The 25,248-nt window shown below is 35.0% G+C and overlaps 1 protein-coding gene across 6 annotated transcripts in view; it reads right to left on the bottom strand.

Annotated features, from left to right (window-relative positions):
- The window catches only part of shtn3 (shootin 3), a 68,489-nt gene that overhangs the window by 15,433 nt on the left and 27,808 nt on the right, over positions 1-25,248 (bottom strand). For all 6 annotated transcript variants that reach the window (XM_061977276.1, XM_061977277.1, XM_061977282.1 and 3 more), the window contains 6 exons: positions 16,229-16,326; positions 13,435-13,516; positions 13,253-13,347; positions 9,527-9,673; positions 9,320-9,473; positions 1,099-1,276 (listed from right to left, as the gene is read on the bottom strand). In XM_061977276.1, the coding sequence (XP_061833260.1) occupies positions 1,099-1,276; positions 9,320-9,473; positions 9,527-9,673; positions 13,253-13,347; positions 13,435-13,516; positions 16,229-16,326 (754 nt within the window). The remainder of the gene's footprint in view (positions 1-1,098; positions 1,277-9,319; positions 9,474-9,526; positions 9,674-13,252; positions 13,348-13,434; positions 13,517-16,228; positions 16,327-25,248) is intronic.

The raw sequence follows: 25,248 nt of genomic DNA, 5'->3' as shown, positions 1-25,248 counted from the left end.
TATTGATGATGATGATGGTTATAATGATGATTATAATGATGATGGTTATAATGATGATGATTATGATTATAATGACGATGATGATTATCATCCTCATGATCAGGATGATGATTAAAATGATGATTAAAATGATGATGATGATTATAATGATGATGATGATGATGGTTATAATGATTATAATGACGATGATTATGATTATAATGACGATGATGATGATGTTATAATGATGATAGTTATAATGACGATGATTATCATTATATTGATGATGATGATGGTTATAATGATTATAATGACGATGATTATGATTATATTGATGATGATGATGGTTATAATGATGATTATAATGACGATGATTATGATTATAATGACGATGATGATGATGTTATAATGATGATGGTTATAATGACGATGATTATGATTATATTGATGATGATCATGATAAATGAATAAATAAATGATAAATGGGTTGTACTTATATAGCGCTTTTCTACCTTCAAGGTACTCAAAGCGCTTTGACACTACTTCCACATTTACCCATTCACACACACATTCACACACTGATGGAGGGAGCTGCCATGCAAGGCGCTAACCAGCACCCATCAGGAGCAAGGGTGAAGTGTCTTGCTCAGGACACAACGGACATGACGAGGTTGGTACTAGGTGGGGATTGAACCAGGGACCCTCGGGTCGCGCACGGCCATTCTTCCACTGCGATGATTATAATGATGATTATAAAGTTAAAATACCAATGATTGTCTCACACACACACTAGGTGTGGCGAAATTATTCTCTGCATTTGACCCATCACCCTTGACCACGCCCTGGGAGGTGAGGGGAGCAGTGAGCAGCAGCGGTGGCCGCGCCCGGGAATCATTTTTGGTGATTTAACCCCCAATTCCAACCCTTGATGCTGAGTGCCAAGCAGGGAGGTAATGGCTCCCATTTTTATAGTCTTTGGTATGACTCATATATATAATGACGATGATTATGATTATATTGATGATGATGATGATGGTTATAATGATGATCAGAATGACGATGATTATGATTTGAATGATGGTGATTATAATGATGATGATTGGGTTGGCTGCTCCTCACCTGAGAGGGTTGCATCTCGACGGGGGAGGTGGAGGAGGGGGAGGTGGTGGGGGAGGAGGGGGCGGCGGCTGGGGGAGAGGCGCAGGGGGCGGGGCCACGCCGGTTGCCGGGGTAGGAGGGGGAGGAGGTGGTGTTGGTGGTGTGTCGGTAGTCGCGGCGACATTTTGCAGCTGGTGGACTGTGAAGAGAGAGGACATGTCACCATAACATCAAAATATTATAACATTATGACATTATGACATTATAACATCATAGTATTACATTACTTAGAAAGAGCAATTCAGATGCTGACAATTTCAATAATTGGCCACCATGGCCTCTGATGACCTCCTGGTGCAGACGGCTCCTGTGATAGTGTTTACTCACCTGGCTCCTCTGTACTCAGACTTGCATTCATGTGTTCATATGTGTGTGTGTGTGTGTGTAATGATGGGGGAGGGGGGTATTATTTTAAAGTCTGTTCAGCACTTTGTGTTGCATTGAAAAGCGCTTAATAAATTAAGTTTGATTGATTGATTATGACATACATCATAACACCATAAATTATAACGTTAAACCTCACAATCATGTTTTTATTTCCTCATGCTGCTCGTCTCCTGAAATCTATTTTTCATGGTCTCCGCTTCAATTATTCAGACGCTGCACGCGATGTCAGAGTGAGAGCTCGCAGCCATTTTACCGTCTGGTCATGTGACCCACTTAGCAGACGTTAACACAACCTTCACGTCCACCTGAGTGGACAAATAAAAGCATCAAATTCTCCCATGGGCACGTAGAGACGCTGGAAAATAGAACACAAACGTTCTTCACTAATAAAATAAGACTTGTGTAGAACATAGAATGAATATTAGATGGAATATTGATATGATACCATGTCAGTGGGAATACAACTTGTATCATTTAGTAGTGTGGAATGTAAGAAAAGGTTAGATCAAGTTCATATTTAGATTGTTTTTTTGTTGTTGTTTTTTTTATTATTTATTATGCTGCTTGTTTGTTTTATTTGTGTGTACTGGAATGTGTCTTTTGGTATATACACACACATACATACTTAGATACATACAGTCGTGGTCAAAAGTGTACATACACGTGTAAAGAACATGATGTCATGGCTGTCTTGAGTTTCCAATCATTTCTACAACTCTTATTTTTTTGTGATAGAGTGATTGGAGCACATACTTGTTGGTCATGAAGTGTGGTTCTTATTATGGTATTTTATTATTATTTTATTATTGTTTTAGTGTTATTTTATTTATTTATTATTATTTTAATTATTTTGGTAGCCATCCACAAGCTTCTGCTTGAATTTTTGACCACTCCTCTTGACAAAATTGGTGCAGTTCAGCTAAATACGTTGGTTTTCTGACATGGACTTGTTTCTTAAGCATTGTCCACACGTCAGGACTTTGGGAAGGCCATTCTAAAACCTTCATTCTAGCCTGATTTAGCCATTCCTTTACCACGTTTGACGTGTGTTTGGGGTCATTGTCCTGTTGGAACACCCAACTGCGGCTGATGATTTTAGGTTGCTGGGTATTGTGGCCAAGGTGAGGCCTTTAATCCCATGCCTACCGTCAAGCATGGTGGTGGTAGTATTATGCTCTGGGCCTGTTTTGCTGCCAATGGAACTGCTGCTTTACAGAGAGTAAATGGGACAATGAAAAAGGAGGATTACCTCCAAATTCTTCAGGACAAGCTAAAGAACAGCTTCTTCCCCAGGGCCATAACCATCCTGAACGGACTGCCCCATTGTCCCTCATAACTGCCTTCTCTTCGGTGCAATAACCCATTCCACCAACCACCCTGCTTTTGTTTTGTTTTTTCATGTATATATTCATTTCACACCATATTCATTGCACTTCTATATTTTTTATATTTTTATATATTTGCACACTGTTTTTCTAGCATGCACACATCGCACTGTATGGAATGGCCTCAATCTCGTTACCTTGCGTAATGACAATAAAGCTGATTCTGATTCTGATTCTGATTCTGAAATCATCAGCCCGGAGGTTGGGTCTTGGGCGCAGTTGGGTGTTCCAACAGGACAATGACCCAAACACACGGCAAACGTGGTAAAGGAATGGCTAAACTAGGCTAGAATGAAGGTTTTAGAATGGCCTTCCCAAAGTCCTGACTAAACATTATCACAATTTCAGAAGGGTTAAAACCATTAAAAATCAGTTCCCAGTGGCTTATTTTTTTTCTCGAAGTTTTTTTCAAAATTTTACCCATCATGCAATATCCCTAAAAAAAGCTTCAAAGTGCCTGATTTTAACCATCGTTATATACACCCGTCCATTTTCCTGTGACGTCACATAGCGAAGCCAACACAAACAAACATGGCGGAAAGAACAGCAAGCTATAGCGACATTAGCTCGGATTCAGACTCGGATTTCAGCGGCTTAAGCGATTCAACAGATTACGCATGTATTGAAACGGATGGTTGTAGTGTGGAGGCAGGTAGCGGAAACGAAATTGAAGAAGAAACTGAAGCTATTGAGTCATATCGGTTTGAACCGTATGCAAGCGAAACCGACGAAAACGACACGGGAGAAAGCGAGGACGAATTCGGCGATCGCCTTCTAACCAACGATTGGTATGTGTTTGTTTGGCATTAAAGGAAACTAACAACTATGAACTAGGTTTACAGCATATGAAATACATTTGGCAACAACATGCACTTTGAGAGTGCACACAGCCCAATTTTCATCAATTCATATATTCTGTAGACATACCCTCATCCGCGCTCTTTTCCTGAAAGCTGATCTGTCCAGTTTTGGAGTTTGAAGCTGGGGTCGATATTCTTCTCTCGGTGGCATAAGGGACAGTGTGAGCCAAGACATCCAGGGGGTTTAGCTCGCTCGTCTGCGGGAACAAACTGCCGCCATTGCTTGCCGTGCTACCGAGGTCCTTTGTCCCTGAATTGCTCACACACTCCGGCAGATTCAATGGGGGTCTGGCGGCAGATTTCTTTGACTTTATGGTTGGAAATGCATCTGCTTTGAGTGTCGCAGGATATCCACACATTCTTGCCATCTCTGTCGTAGCATAGCTTTCGACGGTAAAGTGTGCCGGAACAAACGTCCAATTTCTTGCCACTTTGGCATCTTTGGGCCACTGGTGCAACTTGAATCCGTCCCTGTTGGTGTTGTTACACCCTCCGACAACACACCCACGAGGCATGATGTCTCCAAAGTACGGAAAACAGTCGAAAAAAACGGAAAATAACAGAGCTGATTTGACTCGGTGTTTGAGAAAATGACGGATTGCTTCCCGAGAGCGAATAATAGAAAGGCGTTTACCGTATTTTCCGCACTATAAGGCGCACCTAAAAACCACAAATTTTCTCAAAAGCTGACAGTGCGCCTTATAACCCGGTGCGCTTTATATATGGATTAATAATAAGATTCATTTTCATAAAGTTTCGGTCTCGTAACTACGGTAAACAGCCGCCATCTTTTTTCCCGGTAGAACAGGAAGCGCTTCTTCTTCTACGCAAGCAACCGCCAAGGTAAGCACCCGCCCCCATAGAACAGGAAGCGCTTCTTCTACTGTAAGCAACCACCCGCCCGCGTAGAAGAAGAAAAAGCGGTCATGAAAAGACGCAATCTCTCCATCCGCACACGGATTACTATTTCACAGCAACTGATATTCCTGTGAACCGCACTGTGGATACAACGGGAGCACGTACGGTGAATATTCGCACCACAGGGAATGAGAAGTCATCCTTCACTGTGGTTCTAGCTTGCCATGCTAATGGCCAGAAACTTCCACCCATGGTGATATTCAAAGGGAAGACCTTGCCAAAAGAGACCTTTCCAGCCGGCGTCATCATAAAAGCTAACTCGAAGGGATGGATGAAGAAAAGATGAGCGAGTGGTTAAGGTAAGTTTAAGTTTACGCGAAGAGGCCGGGTGGCTTTTTTCACGCAGCTCTGTCCATGTTGATATACGACTCCATGCGCGCCCACATCACGCTGGTTTTAATATATTATTAAAGTTTGACTGACTTATTTGACTGTTTTTTTGACATTCCTTTAGCGCAGTTAGATGCGGCTTACAACACGGGGCGGCTTATAGGTGGACAAAGTTTTGAAATATGCCGTTCATTGAAGGCGCGGCTTATAACCCAGGGCGCCTTATGGTGCGGAAAATACGGTAATTCGCCAAAATTCACCCATTTAAAGTTCGGAAATCGGTTAAAAATATATATTGTCTTTTTTTTGCAACATCAAGGTATATATTGACGCTTACGTAGGTCTGGTGATAATGTTCCCCTTTAAACGTGTGGACAATGCTGAAGAAACAAGTCCATGTCAGAAAAGCAACACATTTAGCTGAACTGCACCAATTTTGTCAAGAGGAGTGGTCAAAAATTCAAGCAGAAGCTTGTGGATGGCTACCAAACGCGCCTTATTGCAGGTAATCTTGCCAAGGGACATGTAAGCAAATATTAACATTGCTGTATGTATACTTTTGACCCAGTAGAGCCATAATAAATTCATAAAAGAAGCAAACTTCATGAATGTTTTTTGTGACCAACAAGTATGTGCTCCAATCACTACATCACAAAAAAATAAGAGTTGTAGAAATGATTGGAAACTCAAGACATGATGTTCTTTACACGTGTACGTACACTTTTGACCACCACTGTATACACAAAGATTGTAAAACCAAACCAATCAAATCGAATTCTTATTCATCCTGCTTTTAAATTGATTCAAATATTTCAAAAATCGATACAAATATATTCCAAAATATTGTTATTTCTTTCTTTTAGTAAGAATCGATTTAAACAAAAAAGGTTTTAGAAGGAGCTTTTCTAACCTAATGTGTTGAAGAATATTCTATTGAAACTCGGGAAAAAACACAGAGGCTATATCATCCCTACAAGCCTGTTTCACAGGTTTCCCTGCTCGGCAGTACACAAGGTTACAGTACACTGAATAAGTACAAGACTGGCACACTTGACTACTTCATCTTTGAAGTGCACAAGGTTACAGTACACTGAAGAAATACAAGACTGGCACACTTGACTACTTCATCTTTGTAGTACACAAGGTTACAGTACACTGAATAAGTACAAGACTGGCACACTTGACTACTTCATCTTTGAAGTACACAAGGTTACAATACAATGAAGAAGTACAAGACTGTCACACTTGACTACTTTATCTTTGAAGTGCACAAGGTTACAGTACACTGAAGAAGTACAAGACTGGCACACTTGACTACTTCATCTTTGAAGTACACAAGGTTACAGTACACTGAATAAGTACAAGACTGGCACACTTGACTACTTTATCTTTGAAGTGCACAAGGTTACAGAACACTGAAGAAGAACAAGACTGGCACACTTGAGTACTGTATCTTTGAAGTGCACAAGGTTACAGTGCACTGAAGAAGTACAAGACTGGCACACTTGACTACTTCAACATTTGAAGTGTACAAAGCTACAGTACACTGAAGAAGGACAAGACTGGCACACTTGACTACTTCATCTTTGAAGTGCACAAGGTTACAGAACACTGAAGAAGTACAAGACTGGCACACTTGACTACTTCAACATTTGAAGTGCACAAAGTTACAGTACACTGAAGAAATACAAGACTGGCACACTTGACTACTTCATCTTTGAAGTACACAAGGTTACAGTACACTGACTAAGTACAAAACTGGCACACTTGACTACTTCACCTTTGAAGTGCACAAGGTTACAGTACACTGAATAAGTACAAGACTGGCACACTTGACTACTTCAACATTTGAAGTGCACAAAGTTACAGTAGTACACTGAAGAAATACAAGACTGGCACACTTGACTACTTCAACATTTGAAGTGCACAAAGTTACAGTACACTGAAGAAATACAAGACTGGCACACTTGACTACTTCATCTTTGAAGTACACAAGGTTACAGTACACTGAATAAGTACAAAACTGGCACACTTGACTACTTCACCTTTGAAGTGCACAAGGTTACAGTACACTGAAGAAGTACAAGACTGTCACACTGGACTACTTCATCTTTGAAGTGCACAAGGTTACAGAACACTGAAGAAGTACAAGACTGGCACACTTGACTACTTTATCTTTGAAGTGCACAAGGTTACAGTACAATGAAGAAGTACAAAACTGTCACAATTGACTACTTTATCTTTGAAGTGCACAAGGTTACAGTACACTGAAGAAGTACAAGACTGGCACACTTGACTACTTCACCTTTGAAGTGCACAAGGTTACAGTACACTGAAGAAGTACAAGACTGTCACACTTGACTACTTCATCTTTGAAGTGCACAAGGTTACAGTGCACTGAAGACGTACAAGACTGGCACACTTGACTACTTCACCTTTGAAGTACACAAGGTTACAGTACAATGAAGAAGTACAAGACTGTCACACTTGACTACTTTATCTTTGAAGTGCACAGGGTTACCGTACACTGAAGAAGTACAAGACTGGCACACTTGACTACTTCACCTTTGAAGTGCACAAGGTTACAGTACACTGAAGAACTACTAGACTGGCACACTTGACTACTTCACATTTGAAGTGCACAAGGTTACAGTACACTGAAGAAGTACAAGACTGGCACACTTGACTACTTCACCTTTGAAGTGCACAAGGTTACAGCACACTGAAGAAGTACAAGACTGGCACACTTGACTACTTCATCTTTGAAGCGCACAAGGTTACAGTACACTGAATAAATACAAGACTGGCACACTTGACTACTTCATCTTTGAAGTTCACAAGGTTACAGTACACTGAAGAAGTACAAGACTGGCACACTTGACTACTTCACCTTTGAAGTGCACAAGGTTACAGTACACTGAAGAAGTACAAGACTGGCACACTTGACTACTTCATCTTTGAAGTGCACAAGGTTACAGTACACTGAAGAAGTACTAGACTGGCACACTTCACTACTTCACCTTTGAAGTGCACAAGGTTACAGTACACTGAAGAAGTACAAGACTGGCACACTTGACTACTTCATCTTTGAAGTACACAAGGTTACAGTACAATGAAGAAGTACAAGACTGTCACACTTGACTACTTCACATTTGAAGTGCACAAGGTTACAGTACACTGAAGAAGTACAAGACTGTCACACTTGACTACTTCAACATTTGAAGTGCACAAAGTTACAGTACACTGAATAAATACAAGACTGGCACACTTGACTACTTCACCTTTGAAGTGCAGAAGGTTACAGTACACTAAAGAAGTACAAGACTGGCACACTTGACTACTTCAACATTTGAAGTGCACAAAGTTACAGTACACTGAAGAAATACAAGACTGTCACACTTGACTACTTCATCTTTGAAGTGCACAAGGTTACAGTACACTGAAGAAGTACAAGACTGGCACACTTGACTACTTCAACATTTGAAGTGCACAAAGTTACCGTACACTGAAAAAGTACAAGACTGGCACACTTGACTACTTCATCTTTGAAGTACACAAGGTTACAGTACACTGAATAAGTACAAGACTGGCACACTTGACTACTTCATCTTTGAAGTGCACAAGGTTACAGTACACTGAAGAAGTACAAGACTGGCACACTTGACTACTTCACCTTTGAAGTGCACAAGGTTACAGTACACTGAAGAAGTACAAGACTGGCACACTTGACTACTTCATCTTTGAAATGCACAAGGTTACAGTACACTGAAGAAGTACAAGACTGGCACACTTGACTACTTCACATTTGAAGTGCACAAGGTTACAGTACACTGAAGAAGAACAAGACTGGCACGCTTGAGTACTGTATCTTTGAAGTGCACAAGGTTAGTGCACAAGGTCTGCGAAACAGGCTTGTAGGGATGATATAGCCTCTGTGTTTTATCCTGACCTAACATATATATATATATATATATATATTTATATTTATATATATATATATATATATATATATATATATATATATATATATATATATATATATATATATATATATATATATATATATATATATATATTTTTTTTTTTTTTTATAATAAAAATACATTTGAAATAAAAATAGGTTTTTAAGGCCATCTCCATGCAACCAGAATAATATTTTCTAACCTATAACCTCTTTAGAAAAAGTATAATGGGTTTGAATGGAGAATGGATTCAGGATGGAATGGCCCCCCCAGTTGGAACGTGACTGTTTAGCCCCCCCTAGAAGGTAGCAGAGAAGATGAGGGTGTGTCTTATACGCACGCTGGTGGTGCAGGTGCAGCTTGTCCTTCTCCGCCTGCTCCAGTCGTTCCTGCATGTCCTTCTTCTCGTCCTCCAGCAGCTCCACCTGTCTCTGCAGAGCCTTCATCTCCTTCTTCATGTTGCTGCCGTCCAGCTGGGCCTCCAGGCCCCGCACCTGCACACAGGTACGTCAAGACGAGAAGACCGGGGGAGGGACTTTTTCCTCACCGTCTGCTGATGCTGCAGTCGCTGCTCCTCCAAGGTTTTGGTGATGGCGGCCACCTCCTCCAGGGCGCCCAGGAGCTGCACGGTGGGCTCCGCGCTCTGCAGGAGGAGCGTGCTCTGGCGCCTGGCCTCCTTCTGCTTCACCAACATCTGCGGGGAGACGCAGCGCACACGTTGTCAAGGCGCGGACTCGAACCCGCGGGCTTCTTTGCTTTTCCGGTCAGCGGGCAGCATGTGAGGGTCGTCCGGTTAATAAGCCGCACGGTCGTTAGAGCGCGTGGCGATCACAACACGGCGGTCGGTGACACGCTGATGATGCAATAATACGTCTACATGAAGAATGATCCATTAATCATGTACATACGCAGATTAATCACACACTTGATTTTGTCTCCTTTACGTAAATGTAAACAAATGTTCCTGTTTGACCGTAAAACTGCATTTGAGTCAAATATTGGGCTCTTTTTAAGTTAGTTTCAATCACGCAAGCGAGTAATGACGTCTGATTAATCTACATTTTAAAATGTTATTAATCATGAGTAATCTACATTTTAAAATGTTATTAATCATGAGTAATCTACATTTTAAAATGTTATTAATCATGAGTAATCTACATTTTAAAATGTAGATGAATAATTAATCATTATCATGATTAATCTACATTTTAAAATGTGATTAATCATGAGTAATCTACATTTTAAAATGTGATTACTCATGATTAATCTACATTTTAAAATGTGATTAATCATTAGTAATCTACATTTTAAAATGTGATTAATCATGATTAATCTACAGTTAAAATGTGGTTAATCATGATTAATCTACATTTTAAAATGTGATCTATCATGAGTAATCACATTTTAAAATGTAGATTACTCATGACTAATCACATTTTAAAATGTAGATGCATAATTAATCATTATCATGATTAATCTACATTTTAAAATGTGATTAATCATGAGTTATCTACATTTTAAAATGTGATTACTCATGATTAATCACATTTTAAAATGTAGATGAATAATTAATCATTATCATGATTAATCTACATTTTAAAATGTGATTAATCATGAGTAATCTACATTTTAAAATGTGACTAATCATGATTAATCACATTTTAAAATGTAGATGAATAATTAATCATTGTCATGATTAATCTACATTCTAAAATGTGATTAATCATGAGTAATCTACATTTTAAAATGTGATGAATCATGATTAATCTACATTTTAAAATGTGATTAATCATGAGTAATCACATTTTAAAATGTAGAATACTCATGATTAATCACATTTTAAAATGTAGATGAATAATGAATCATTATCATGATTAATCTACATTTTAAAATGTGATTAATCATGAGTAATCTACATTTTAAAATGTGATTAATCATGATTAATCTACAGTTTAAAATGTGGTTAATCATGAGTAATCTACATTTTAAAATGTGATTAATCATGAGTAATCTTCATTTTAAAATCTGAAGTATATCAAATATTTACTTTGTAAAAAAGTACAGTGTGTATTTAATATTTACTTTGTATAAAGTACAGTTTGCATATATTTACTTTGTAAAACGCACAGTGTGTGTATGTGATATTTACTTTGTAAAACGCACAGTGTGTGTATGTGATATTTACTTTGTATAAAGTACAGTATGTATATAATATTTACTTTGTATAAAGTACAGTGGGTGTATAATATTTACTTTGTATATAGTACAGTGTGTGTATGTAATATTTACTTTGTATTAAGTACAGTGTGTATATATTTTCTTTGTATAAAATAGTGTGTTTATTATATTTACTATGTAGAAAGTACAGTGTGTTTATTATATTTACTTTGTATAAAGTACAGTGTGTATATAATATTTTCTTTGCATAAAATAGTGTGTATATAATATTTACTTTGTAGAAAGTAGTGTGTATATAATTAATTGGTATAAAGTACACTGTGTATATTACATTTACTTTGTAAAAAGTACAGTGTATGTATATAATATTTACTTTGTATAAAGTACAGTGGGTATATTACATTTACTTTGTATAAAGTACAGTCTGTATATAATATTTACTTTGTATAAAGTATAGTGTGTTTAGAAAATAATATTTAATTTGTATAAAGTACAGTGTTTATATATTTACTTTGTATAAAGTACAGTGTGTGTATGTAATATTTACTTTGTATAAAGTACAGTGTTTATATATTTACTTTGTATAAAGTACAGTGTTTGTATGTAATATTTACTTTGTATAAAGTACAGTGTGTGGATAATATTTATTTAGTATAAAGTACAGTGTGTTTACATAATATTTACTTTGTATAAAGTACAGTGTCTAAATAATATTTACTTTGCATAAAGTACAGTGTGTGTATAATATTTACTTTGCATAAAGTACAGTGTGTATATAATATTTACTTTGTATAAAGTACAGTGTGTATATTACATTTACTTTGTATAAAGTAGTCTGTATAATATTTACTTTGTATAAAATATAGTGTGTTTAGAAAATAATATTTACTATGTATAAAGTACAGTGTGTATATAATATTTACTTTGTATAAAGTACAGTAGGTATATAATATTTACTTTGTATAAAGTAAAGTGTGTTTAGAAAATAATATTTACTTTGTATTAAGTACAGTGTGTATATTTACTTTGTATAAAGTACAGTGTGTGTATAATACTTACTTTGTATAGAGTACAGTGTGTATATAATATTTACTTTGTATAAAGTACAGTGTGGATAATATTTATTTAGTATAAAGTACAGTGTGTTTGTATAATATTTGCTTTGTATAAAGTACAATGTGTATATAATATTTACTTTGTATAAATTGAGTGTGTGTATGTAATATTTACTTTGTATAGAGTACAGTGTGTATATAACATTTACTTTGTATAGAGTACAGTGTGTATATTTACTTTGTATAAAGTACAGTGTGTAAATAATATTTACTTTGTATAGAGTACAGTGTGTATGTAATATTTACTTTGTATAAAGTACAGTGTGTGGATAATATTTATTTAGTATAAAGTACAGTGTGTTTACGTAATATTTACTTTGTATAAAGTACAGTCTGTATATAATATTTACTTTGTATAAAGTACTGTGTGTGTATAATATTTACTTTGTATAAAGTACAGTGTGTATATAATATTTACTTTGTATAAAGTACAGTGTGTATAATATTTACTTTGTATAAAATATAGTGTGTTTAGAAAATAATATTTACTTTGTATAAAGTACAGTAGATATACAATATTTACTTTGTATAAAGTACAGTGTTTATATATTTACTTTGTATAAAGTACAGTGTGTATATTTACTTTGTATAAAGTACAGTGTGTATATTTAGTTTGTATAAAGTGCATTGTGTGTATAATACTTACTTTGTATAGAGTACAGTGTGTATGTAATATTTACTTTGTATAAAGTACAGTGTGTGGATAATATTTATTTAGTATAAAGTACAGTGTGTTTGTATAATATTTACTTTGTATAGAGTACAATGTGTATATAATATTTACATTGCCTAAAGTACAGTGTGTACATTACATTTACTTTGTATAAAGTATAGTCTGTATATAATATTTACTTTGTATAGAGTACAGTCTGTATATAATATTTACTTTGTATAAAGTACAGTGTGTGTATAATATTTACTTTGTATAAAGTACAGTGTGTATAATATTTGCTGACCTGCTTCCTGTACAGTTCTCTCACCTGGTGTGCGTACGTCTCCGCTCGGACTCGAAGGTTCTGCTCCAAGTCCAGCTGCTCCTTCATGCCCTCGTACTCCTCAGTGGCCATCAAGGACACTTTGTGGAGGACACACAGTACAGTGCACTCAGTTGAGTAGACACAATACAGTAGCACTTTGTCACATCTAGATGAAGTGCATGTACCTCTGTGGAACCTCTTGATGGTTTGACGTTGTTGTTCTACGGCGTCACCGAGTTCCTTCATTCGGTTCTCATCTCGCTGCGTCTGAACAACAAAAACATCGCCTGACTTCAGCTCATCAAATTAAAATAGTATTAATAATATTTACTCTTATTTTGTACTTTGTGAAGAAGTACAAGACTGGCACACTTGACTACTTCATCTTTGAAGTACACAAGGTTACAGTACACTGACAAAGTACAAGACTGGTACACTTGACTACTTCACCTTGGAAGTACACAAGGTTACAGTACACTGAAGAAGTACAAGACTGGCACACTTGACTACTTAATCTTTGAAGTGCACAAGGTTACAGTACACTGAAGAAGTACAAGACTGGCACACTTGACTACTTTACCTTTGAAGAACACAAGGTTACAGTACACTGAAGAAGTACTAGACTGGCACACTTGACTACTTCACCTTTGAAGTACACAAGGTTACAGTACACTGAAGAAGTACAAGACTGGCACACTTGACTACTTCATCTTTGAAGTACACAAGGTTACAGTACACTGAAGAAGTACAAGACTGGCACACTTGACTACTTCATCTTTGAAGTACACAAGGTTACAGTACACTGAAGAAGTACAAGACTGGCACACTTGACTACTTTACCTTTGAAGAACACAAGGTTACAGTACACTGAAGAAGTACTAGACTGGCACACTTGACTACTTCACCTTTGAAGTACACAAGGTTACAGTACACTGAAGAAGTACAAGACTGGCACACTTGACTACTTCATCTTTGAAGTGCACAAGGTTACAGTACAAGACTGACACACTTGACTACTTCACCATTGAAGTACACAAGGTTACAGTACACTGAAGAAGTACAAGACTGGCACACTTGACTACTTCATCTTTGAAGTGCACAAGGTTACAGTACAAGACTGGCACACTTGACTACTTCACCATTGAAGTACACAAGGTTACAGTACACTGAAGATGTACAAGACTGGCACACTTGACTACTTCATCTTTGATGTACACAAGGTTACAGTACACTGAAGAACTACAAGATTGGCACACTTGACTACTTCATCTTTGAAGTGCACATGGTTACAGTACACTGAAGAAGTACACGACTGGCACACTTGACTACTTCACCTTTGATGTGCACAAGGTTACAGTACACTGAAGAAGTACAAGACTGGCACACTTGACTACTTCATCTTTGAAGTACACAAGGTTACAATACACTGAAGAACTACAAGATTGGCACACTTGACTACTTCATCTTTGAAGTGCACAAGGTTACAGTACAAGACTGACACACTTGACTACTTCACCATTGAAGTACACAAGGTTACAGTACACTGAAGAAGTACAAGACTGGCACACTTGACTACTTCATCTTTGAAGTGCACAAGGTTACAGTACACTGAAGAACTACAAGATTGGCACACTTGACTACTTCATCTTTGAAGTGCACAAGGTTACAGTACACTGAAGAAGTACAAGACTGGCACACTTGACTACTTCATCTTTGAAATACACAAGGTTCAAGTACACTGAAGAACTACAAGATTGGCACACTTGACTACTTCACCTTTGAAGTACACAAGGTTACAGAACACTGAAGAAGTACAAGACTGGCACACTTGACTACTTCATCTTTGAAGTGCACAAGGTTACAGTACACTGAAGAAGTACAAGACTGGCACACTTGACTACTTCATCTGAAGTATACAAGGTTACAGTACACTGAATAAGTACAAGACTGGCACACTTGACTACTTCACCTTTAAAGTGCACAAGGTTACAGTACACTGAAGAAATACAAGACTGGCACACTGGACTACTTCACCTTTGAAGTGCACAAGGTTACAGAACACTGAAGAAGTACAAGACTGGCACACTTAACTACTTCACCTTTGAAGTGCACAAGGTTACAGTACACTGAAGAAGTACAAGACTGGCACACTTGACTACTTCACCTTTGAAGTGCACAAGGTTACAGTACACTAAAGACGTACAAGACTGGCACACTTGACTACTTCACTTTTGAAGTGCACAAGGTTACAATACACTGAAGATGTACAAGACTGGCACACTTGACTACTTCACCTTTGAAGTGCACAAGGTTACAGTACACTAAAGACGTACAAGACTGGCACACTTGACTACTTCACTTTTGAAGTGCACAAGGTTACAATACACTGAAGATGTACAAGACTGGCACACTTCATCTTTGAAGTGCACAAGGTTACAGTACAAGACTGACACACTTGACTACTTCACCATTGAAGTACACAAGGTTACAGTACACTGAAGAAGTACAAGACTGGCACACTTGACAACTTCATCTTTGAAGTGCACATGGTTACAGTACACTGAAGATGTACAAGACTGGCACACTTGACTACTTCATCTTTGAAGTACACAAGGTTACAGTACACTGAAGAACTACAAGATTTACACACTTGACTACTTCACCTTTGAAGTGCACAAGGTTACAGTACACTGAAGAAGTACAAGACTGGCACACTAGACTACTTCATCTTTGAAGTACACATGGTAACAGTACACTGAATAAGTAGAAGACTGGCACACTTGACTACTGCACCTTTGAAGTACACAAGGTTACAGTACACTGACGAAGTACAAGACTTGGATCGCACATTATATCACACACAAGTAAACACGCTGCAGAACCGCTTGTATCGCACATTGATACCACACAACGTACATGTGGCCTGATAGCCAATATTACTATCGCACAGTATCGGTGTTGAAGTGCACTGTAGTTCACCTGAGTGGTCAACTCCTCCATCTTTCTCTGCTGCTCATTGATTTGACACAGGAAGTTCTTCTTCTCCTCCAACAAGCTGCTCACCGCCTCCCTCAGCTCTGAACACACACACACACACACACACACACACACACACACACACACACACACACACACACACACATGCACGAATGAGTTGGAATTTCACAAGAAAAAGGTCACAATTTCACAAGAAAGACTTAGAATTTTGGCAGTATTATAATAAAAGTTGTAATTTTACTCAACAAAAGTCAAAATTTTACAAGAAAAATGGAACGTTTGTGCAATATTATGATAAAAGTTGGAATTTTACTCAATAACAGTCGCAATTTTACAAGAAAAAGCTTAACATTTTGGCAATTTTAAGAAAAGAGTCGTAATTTTACTCAACAAAAGTCACAATTTTATGAGAAAACTTTAAAATGTTGGCAGTATTATAATGAAAGTCGTCATTTTACTCGACCCAAGTCAAAATTTGTGCAATATTATGATAAAAGTGGTAATTTTACTCAATAACAGTCGCAATTTTACAAGAAAAGCTTAACATTTTGGCAATTTTATGAAAAGAGTCGTCATTTTACTCGACAAAAGTCACAATTTTATAAGAAAACTTTAACAATTTTGGCAATATTATAATAATAATCTGAATTTTACTCAGCAAAATGATGACAAAAGTCATCATTTTACTCAAGAAATTTCACAATTTTACAAGAACAACAAAACAATTGGCAATATTTTGATAAAAGTCAGAATTTTATATGACAAATGTCGCCATTTTGCATTAAAAAGTAGTGATTTTAGGAGAAAATATTGCAATGTTACAGAAACAGAAAGAAAATGAGAAATTGTTCCCAATTTTATAAGAAAAAAGTCGACACATTGTGAGAAAAAGACTGCTTTTAGTTTTTTGTTTGTAATTGGTTTTTAATCTTCATTATTTACTATATACATTTTTTTTTTTTTAATTAATTTTGGCCAAAGGGGGCGCATTTCAATTTCTTACACACACTTGTTATTCCATATGTTGACCAGAGAGGGAGCACTTAAAATTTCTACCCACACCTGTTATTTCATATGTTGACCAGAGGGGGAGCACTTTTAAAGGCGACACACAGTCAATTTAAATAACAACAAAATAATACTTTTTGGGACCACCCTCATTTTGACCAGCAGGGGTGGAAATGAGACATTGTCTATTTGATGCAATGTTATTGGGACTATCACTTGTTCACACCTCCTCATATGGAAGATACTTTTCCTTCTTCATGTCTCAAGAAGGGCAGAAATACAAGAACACACACACACACACACACAGCAGTATCGAATAAAAGTCGTCATTTTACTCGACGCAAGTCAAAATTTGTGCAATATTATGATAAAAGTTGGAATTTTACTCAATAACAGTCGCAATTTTACAAAAAAAGCTTAAAATTTTGGCAATTTTATGAAAAGAGTCGTCATTTTACTCGACAAAAGTCACAATTTTATAAGAAAACTAACAATGTTGGCTATATTATAGTAATAATAGGAATTTTACTTGGCAAAATGATGACAAAAGTCATAATTTTACTCCAAAAATTTCACTATTTTACAAGAACAAAAAAAAATGGGCAATATTGTGATAAAAGTCAGAATTTTATATGACAAATGTCGCCATTTTGCATTAAAAAGTAATAATTTTACATTAAAAAAGTCATAATTTTAGGAGAAAATATTGCAATATTACAGAAACAGAAAGAATATGAGAAATTGTTCCCAATTTTATAAGAAAAAAGTCAACACATTGTGAGAAAAAGACTGCTTTTAGTTTTTGTTTGTTTGTAATTGTTTTTTAATCTTCATTATTTACTTCAAGCTATTACAGTATGTCTCTATATACATTTTTTTTTTTTTTATTAATTTTGTCCAAAGGGGGCGCATTTCAATTTCTTACACACACTTGTTATTACATATGTTGACCAGAGAGGGAGCACTTAAAATTTCTACCCACACCTGTTATTACATATGTTGACCAGAGGGGGAGCACTTTTAAAGGCGACACACAGTCAATTTAAATAACAAAAAAATAATAATTTTTGGGACAGCCTCATTTTGACCAGCAGGGGTGCAAATGAGACATTGTCTATTAGATGCAATGTTATTGGGACCATGATTTATGTCATCACTTGTTCACACCTCCTCATATGGAAGATACTTTTCCTTCTTGACGTCTCAAGAAGGTCAGAAATACAAAAACACACACACACACACACACACACACACACACACACACACACACACACACACACACACACACACACACACAAACACACACACACACACACACACACACAGCAGTATCGAATAAAAGTCGTCATTTTACTTGACGCAAGTCAAAATGTGTGCAATATTATGATAAAAGTTGGAATTTTACTCAATAACAGTCGTAATTTTACAAAAAAAGCTTAAAATTTTGGCAATTTTATGAAAAGAGTCGTCATTTTACTCGACAAAAGTCACAATTTTATAAGAAAACTAACAATTTTGGCTATATTAAAATAATAATAGGAATTTTACTTGGCAAAATTATGACAAAAGTCACAATTTTACTCCAAAAATGTCACTATTTTACAAGAACAACAGAAATTTGGAACTATTGTGATCAAAGTCAGAATTTTATATGACAAATGTCGCCATTTTGCATTAAAAAGTCATAATTTGACATTAAAAAAGTAATAATTTTAGGAGAAAATATTGCAATATTACAGAAACAGAAAGAATATGAGAAATTGTTTCCAATTTTATAAGAAAAAAGTCAACACATTGTGAGAAAAAGACTGCTTTTAGTTTTTGTTTGTTTGTAATTGGTTTTTAATCATCATTATTTACTTCACGTTATTACAGTATGTCTCTATATACTTTTTTTTTTTATTTTGTCCAAAAGGGGACGCATTTCAATTTCTTACACACACCTGTTATTTCATATGTTGACCAGAGGGGGAGCACTTAACATTTCTACACACACCTGTTATTTCATATGTTGACCAGAGGGGCAGCACTTTTAAAAGCGACACACCGTCAATTTAAATAACAAAAAAATAATAATTTTTGGGACCACCCTCATTTTGACCAGCAGGGGTGCAAATGAGACATTGTCTATTAGATGCAATGTTATTGGGACCATGATTTATGTCATCACTTGTTCACACCTCCTCATATGGAAGATACTTTTCCTTCTTGACGTCTCAAGAAGGGCAGAAATACAAGAACACACACACACACACACACACACACACACACACACACACACACACACACACACACACACACACACAAACACACACACACACACACACACACACAGCAGTATCGAATAAAAGTCGTCATTTTACTTGACGCAAGTCAAAATGTGTGCAATATTATGATAAAAGTTGGAATTTTACTCAATAACAGTCGTAATTTTACAAAAAAAGCTTAAAATTTTGGCAATTTTATGAAAAGAGTCGTCATTTTACTCGACAAAAGTCACAATTTTATAAGAAAACTAACAATTTTGGCTATATTAAAATAATAATAGGAATTTTACTTGGCAAAATTATGACAAAAGTCACAATTTTACTCCAAAAATGTCACTATTTTACAAGAACAACAGAAATTTGGAACTATTGTGATCAAAGTCAGAATTTTATATGACAAATGTCGCCATTTTGCATTAAAAAGTCATAATTTGACATTAAAAAAGTAATAATTTTAGGAGAAAATATTGCAATATTACAGAAACAGAAAGAATATGAGAAATTGTTTCCAATTTTATAAGAAAAAAGTCAACACATTGTGAGAAAAAGACTGCTTTTAGTTTTTGTTTGTTTGTAATTGGTTTTTAATCATCATTATTTACTTCACGTTATTACAGTATGTCTCTATATACTTTTTTTTTTTATTTTGTCCAAAAGGGGACGCATTTCAATTTCTTACACACACCTGTTATTTCATATGTTGACCAGAGGGGGAGCACTTAACATTTCTACACACACCTGTTATTTCATATGTTGACCAGAGGGGCAGCACTTTTAAAAGCGACACACCGTCAATTTAAATAACAAAAAAATAATAATTTTTGGGACCACCCTCATTTTGACCAGCAGGGGTGCAAATGAGACATTGTCTATTAGATGCAATGTTATTGGGACCATGATTTATGTCATCACTTGTTCACACCTCCTCATATGGAAGATACTTTTCCTTCTTGACGTCTCAAGAAGGGCAGAAATACAAGAACACACACACACACACACACACACACACACACGCACGCACGCGCGCACACACTCACGCACACAGCAGCATCGAATAAAAGTCGTCATTTTACTCGACGCAAGTCAAAATGTGTGCAATATTATGATAAAAGTTGGAATTTTACCCAATAACAGTCGCAATTTTACAAAAAAAGCTTAAAATTTTGGCAATTTTATGAAAAGAGTCGTCATTTTACTCGACAAAAGTCACAATTTTATAAGAAAACTTTCACAATTTTGGCTATATTATAGTAATAATAGGAATTTTACTTGGCAAAATTATGACAAAAGTCATCATTTTACTCCAAAAATGTCACTATTTTACAAGAACAACAAAAATTTGGAACTATTGTGATAAAAGTCAGAATTTTATATGACAAATGTCGCCATTTTGCATTAAAAAGTAATAATTTTACATTAAAAAAGTCATAATTTTACGAGAAAATATTGCAATATTACAGAAACAGAAAGAATATGAGAAATTGTTCCCAATTTTATAAGAAAAACGTCAACACATTGTGAGAAAAAGACTGCTTTTAGTTTGTGTTTGTTTGTAATTAGTTTTTAATCTTCATTATTTCTTCAAGTTATTACAGTATGTCTCTATATACATATTTATTACATTTTTAGGTCACAATTTCACAAGAAAAACTTAGAATGTTGGCAGTATTATAATAAAAGTCGTCATTTTACTCAACGCAAGTCAAAATGTTACAAGAAAAACTGAACATTTGTGCAATATTATGATAAAAGTTGGAATTTTACTCAATAACAGTCGCAATTTTACAAGAAAAGCTTAACATTTTGGCAATTTTATGAAAAGAGTCGTAATTTTACTCGACAAAAGTCACAATTTCATAAGAAAACGTTAACAATTTTGGAAATATAATAAAAATCTGAATTTTACTCAGCAAAATGATGACAAAAGTCATAATTTTACTCAAGAAATTTCACTATTTTACAAGAACAACAAAACAATTGGCAATATTTTGATAAAAGTCAGAATTTTATACGACAAATGTCGCCATTTTACATTAAAAAGTAGTGATTTTAGGAGAAAATATTGCAATATAACAGAAACAGAAAGAATAGGAGAAATTGTTCCCAATTTTATAAGAAAAAAGTCGACACATTGTGAGAAAAAGACTGCTTTTAGTTTTTGTTTGTTTGTAATTGGTTTTTAATCTTCATTATTTCTTCAAGTTATTCCAGTATGTCTCTATATACATATTTATTACATTTTTAGGTCACAATTTCACAAGAAAAACTTAGAATGTTGGCAGTATTATAATAAAAGTCGTCATTTTATTCAACGCAAGTCAAAATGTTACAAGAAAAACTGAACATTTGTGCAATATTATGATAAAAGTTGGAATTTTACTCAATAACAGTCGCAATTTTACAAGAAAAGCTTAACATTTTGGCAATTTTATGAAAAGAGTCGTCATTTTACTCGACAAAAGTCACAATTTTATAAGAAAACTTTAACAATTTTGGCTATATTATAGTAATAATAGGAATTTTACTTGGCAAAATTATGACAAAAGTCACAATTTTACTCCAAAAATGTCACTATTTTACAAGAACAACAAAAAATTGGAACTATTGTGATAAAAGTCAGAATTTTATATGACAAATGTCGCCATTTTGCATTAAAAAGTAATAATTTTACATTAAAAAAGTCATAATTCTACGAGAAAATATTGCAATATTACAGAAACAGAAAGAATATGAGAAATTGTTCCCAATTTTATAAGAAAAAAGTCAACACATTGTGAGAAAAAGACTGCTTTTAGTTTTTGTTTGTTTGTAATTGTTTTTAATCTTCATTATTTACTTCAAGTTATTCCAGTATGTCTCTATATACATATTTATTACATTTTTAGGTCACAATTTCACAAGAAAAACTTAGAATGTTGGCAGTATTATAATAAAAGTCGTCATTTTACTCAACGCAAGTCAAAATGTTACAAGAAAAACTGAACATTTGTGCAATATTATGATAAAAGTTGGAATTTTACTCAATAACAGTCGCAATTTTCCAAAAAAAGCTTAAAATTTTGGCAATTTTATGAAAAGAGTCGTCATTTTACTCGACAAAAGTCACAATTTTATAAGAAAACTAACAATTTTGGCTATATTATAATAATAATAATAGGAATTTTACTTGGCAAAATGATGACAAAAGTCATAATTTTACTCCAAAAATGTCACTATTTTACAAGAACAACAAAAATTTGGAACTATTGTGATAAAAGTCAGAATTTTATATGACAAATGTCGCCATTTTGCATTAAAAAGTAATAATTTTACATTAAAAAAGTCATAATTTTACAAGAAAATATTGCAATATTACAGAAACAGAAAGAATATGAGAAATTGTTCCCAATTTTGTAAGAAAAAAGTCAACACATTGTGAGAAAAAGACTGCTTTTAGTTTTTGTTTGTTTTTAATTGGTTTTTAATCTTCATTATTTACTTCAAGTTATTACAGTATGTCTCTTTTTCCTTTTTATTTTTATTTTGTCCAAAAGGGGACGCATTTCAATTTCTTACACACACTTGTTATTACATATGTTGACCAGAGGGGGAGCACTTAAAATGTCTACACACACTTGTTATTTCATATGTTGACCAGAGGGGGAGCACTTTAAAAAGCGAGACACAGTCAATTTAAATAACGAAAAAATAATAATTTTTGGGACCACCCTCATTTTGACCAGCAGGGGTGCAAATGAGACATTGTCTATTAGATGCAATGTTATTGGGACCATGATTTATGTCATCACTTGTTCACACCTCCTCATATGGAAGATACTTTTCCTTCTTGACGTCTCAAGAAGGGCAGAAATACAACACACACACACACACACACACACACACACACACACACACACACACACACACACACACACACACAGCAGTATCGAATAAAAGTTGTCATTTTACTCGACGCAAGTCAAAATTTGTGCAATATTATGATAAAAGTTGGAATTTTACTCAATAACAGTCGCAATTTTCCAAAAAAAGCTTAAAATTTTGGCAATTTTATGAAAAGAGTCGTAATTTTACTCGACAAAAGTCACAATTTTATAAGAAAACTAACAATTTTGGCTATATTAAAATAATAATAGGAATTTTACTTGGCAAAATTATGACAAAAGTCATCATTTTACTCCAAAAATGTCACTATTTTACAAGAACAACAAAAATTTGGAACTATTGTGATAAAAGTCAGAATTTTATATGACAAATGTCGCCATTTTGCATTAAAAAGTAATAATTTTACATAAAAAAAAAGTCATAATTTTAGGAGAAAATATTGCAATATTACAGAAACAGAAAGAATATGAGAAATTGTTCCCAATTTTATAAGAAAAAAGTCGACACATTGTGAGAAAAAGACTGCTTTTAGTTTTTGTTTGTTTGTAATTGGTTTTTAATCTTCATTATTTACTTCAAGTTAGTACAGTATGTCTCTATATACTTTATTTTTTTATATTTTGTCCAAAACGGGACGCATTTCAATTTCTTACACACACTTGTTATTACATATGTTGACCAGAGGGGGAGCACTTTTAAAAGCGACACACAGTCAATTTAAATAACAAAAAAATAATAATTTTTGGGACCACCCTCATTTTGATAGATGTCACCCTCATTTTGACCAGCAGGGGTGCAAATGAGACATTGTCTATTAGATGCAATGTTATTGGGACCATGATTTATGTCATCACTTGTTCACACCTCCTCATATGGAAGATACTTTTCCTTCTTCACGTCTCAAGAAGGGTAGGAATACAAGAACACACACTCTGGTATTTGTTACCTTTTTGAGACGTGAGAAAAATGACCTCCCTCTTTAGGACCAGCCTTTCTAGATATATAAAGAAGTGTATTTACAACATGAATAATAACCTACTCAGTGGTCTAGTGGTTAGAGTGTCCGTCCTGAGATCGGTAGGTTGGGAGTTCAAATCCCGGCCGAGTCATACCAAAGACTATAAAAATGGGACCCATTACCTCCCTGCTTGGCACTCAGCATCAAGGGTTGGAATTGGGGGTTAAATCACCAAAATGATTCCCGGGCGCAGCCACCGCTGCTGCCCACTGCTCCCCTCACCTCCCAGGGGGTGATCAAGGGTGATGGGTCAAATGCAGAGAATAATTTCGCCACACCTAGTGTGTGTGTGACAATCATTGGTACTTTAATTTTAACTTTAATATACATACTATGCAAATATAAAAAAGCTTGTTTGGAATTTCACAAGAAAAAGGTCAAAATTTCACAAGAAAAATTTAGAATTTTGGCAGTATTATAATAAAAGTCGTCATTTTACTCAACGCATGTCAAAATTTAAACTGAACATTTGCGCAATATTATGATAAAAGTTGGAATTTCACTCAATAACAGTCGAAATTTTACAAGAAAAGCTTAAAGATTTTTGCAATTTTATGAAAAGAGTCACAATTATACTCGACAAAAGTCACAATTTTATTTAAAAAAAACATGTTTTTACTTTTTGGCAACATTATTATAATATTCGGAATTTTACTTGGCAAATTATGACAAAAGTCATAATTTGACTCAAAAAATGTCACTATTTTAGAAGAACAAAAAAAAAATTTGGAATATTGTGATAAAAGTCAGCATTTTGTATGACAAATGTCACCATTTTGCATTAAAAAGTAAAAAATTTTACATAAAAAAAGTAATAATTTTAGGAG

The sequence above is a fragment of the Nerophis lumbriciformis genome, linkage group LG16, assembly GCF_033978685.3.
Source record: "Nerophis lumbriciformis linkage group LG16, RoL_Nlum_v2.1, whole genome shotgun sequence".
NCBI classification, from domain to species: Eukaryota; Metazoa; Chordata; class Actinopteri; order Syngnathiformes; family Syngnathidae; genus Nerophis; species Nerophis lumbriciformis.
The sequence above is the reverse complement of the archived record's forward strand: the minus strand, read 5'-3'. Positions and strand labels throughout refer to the sequence as shown.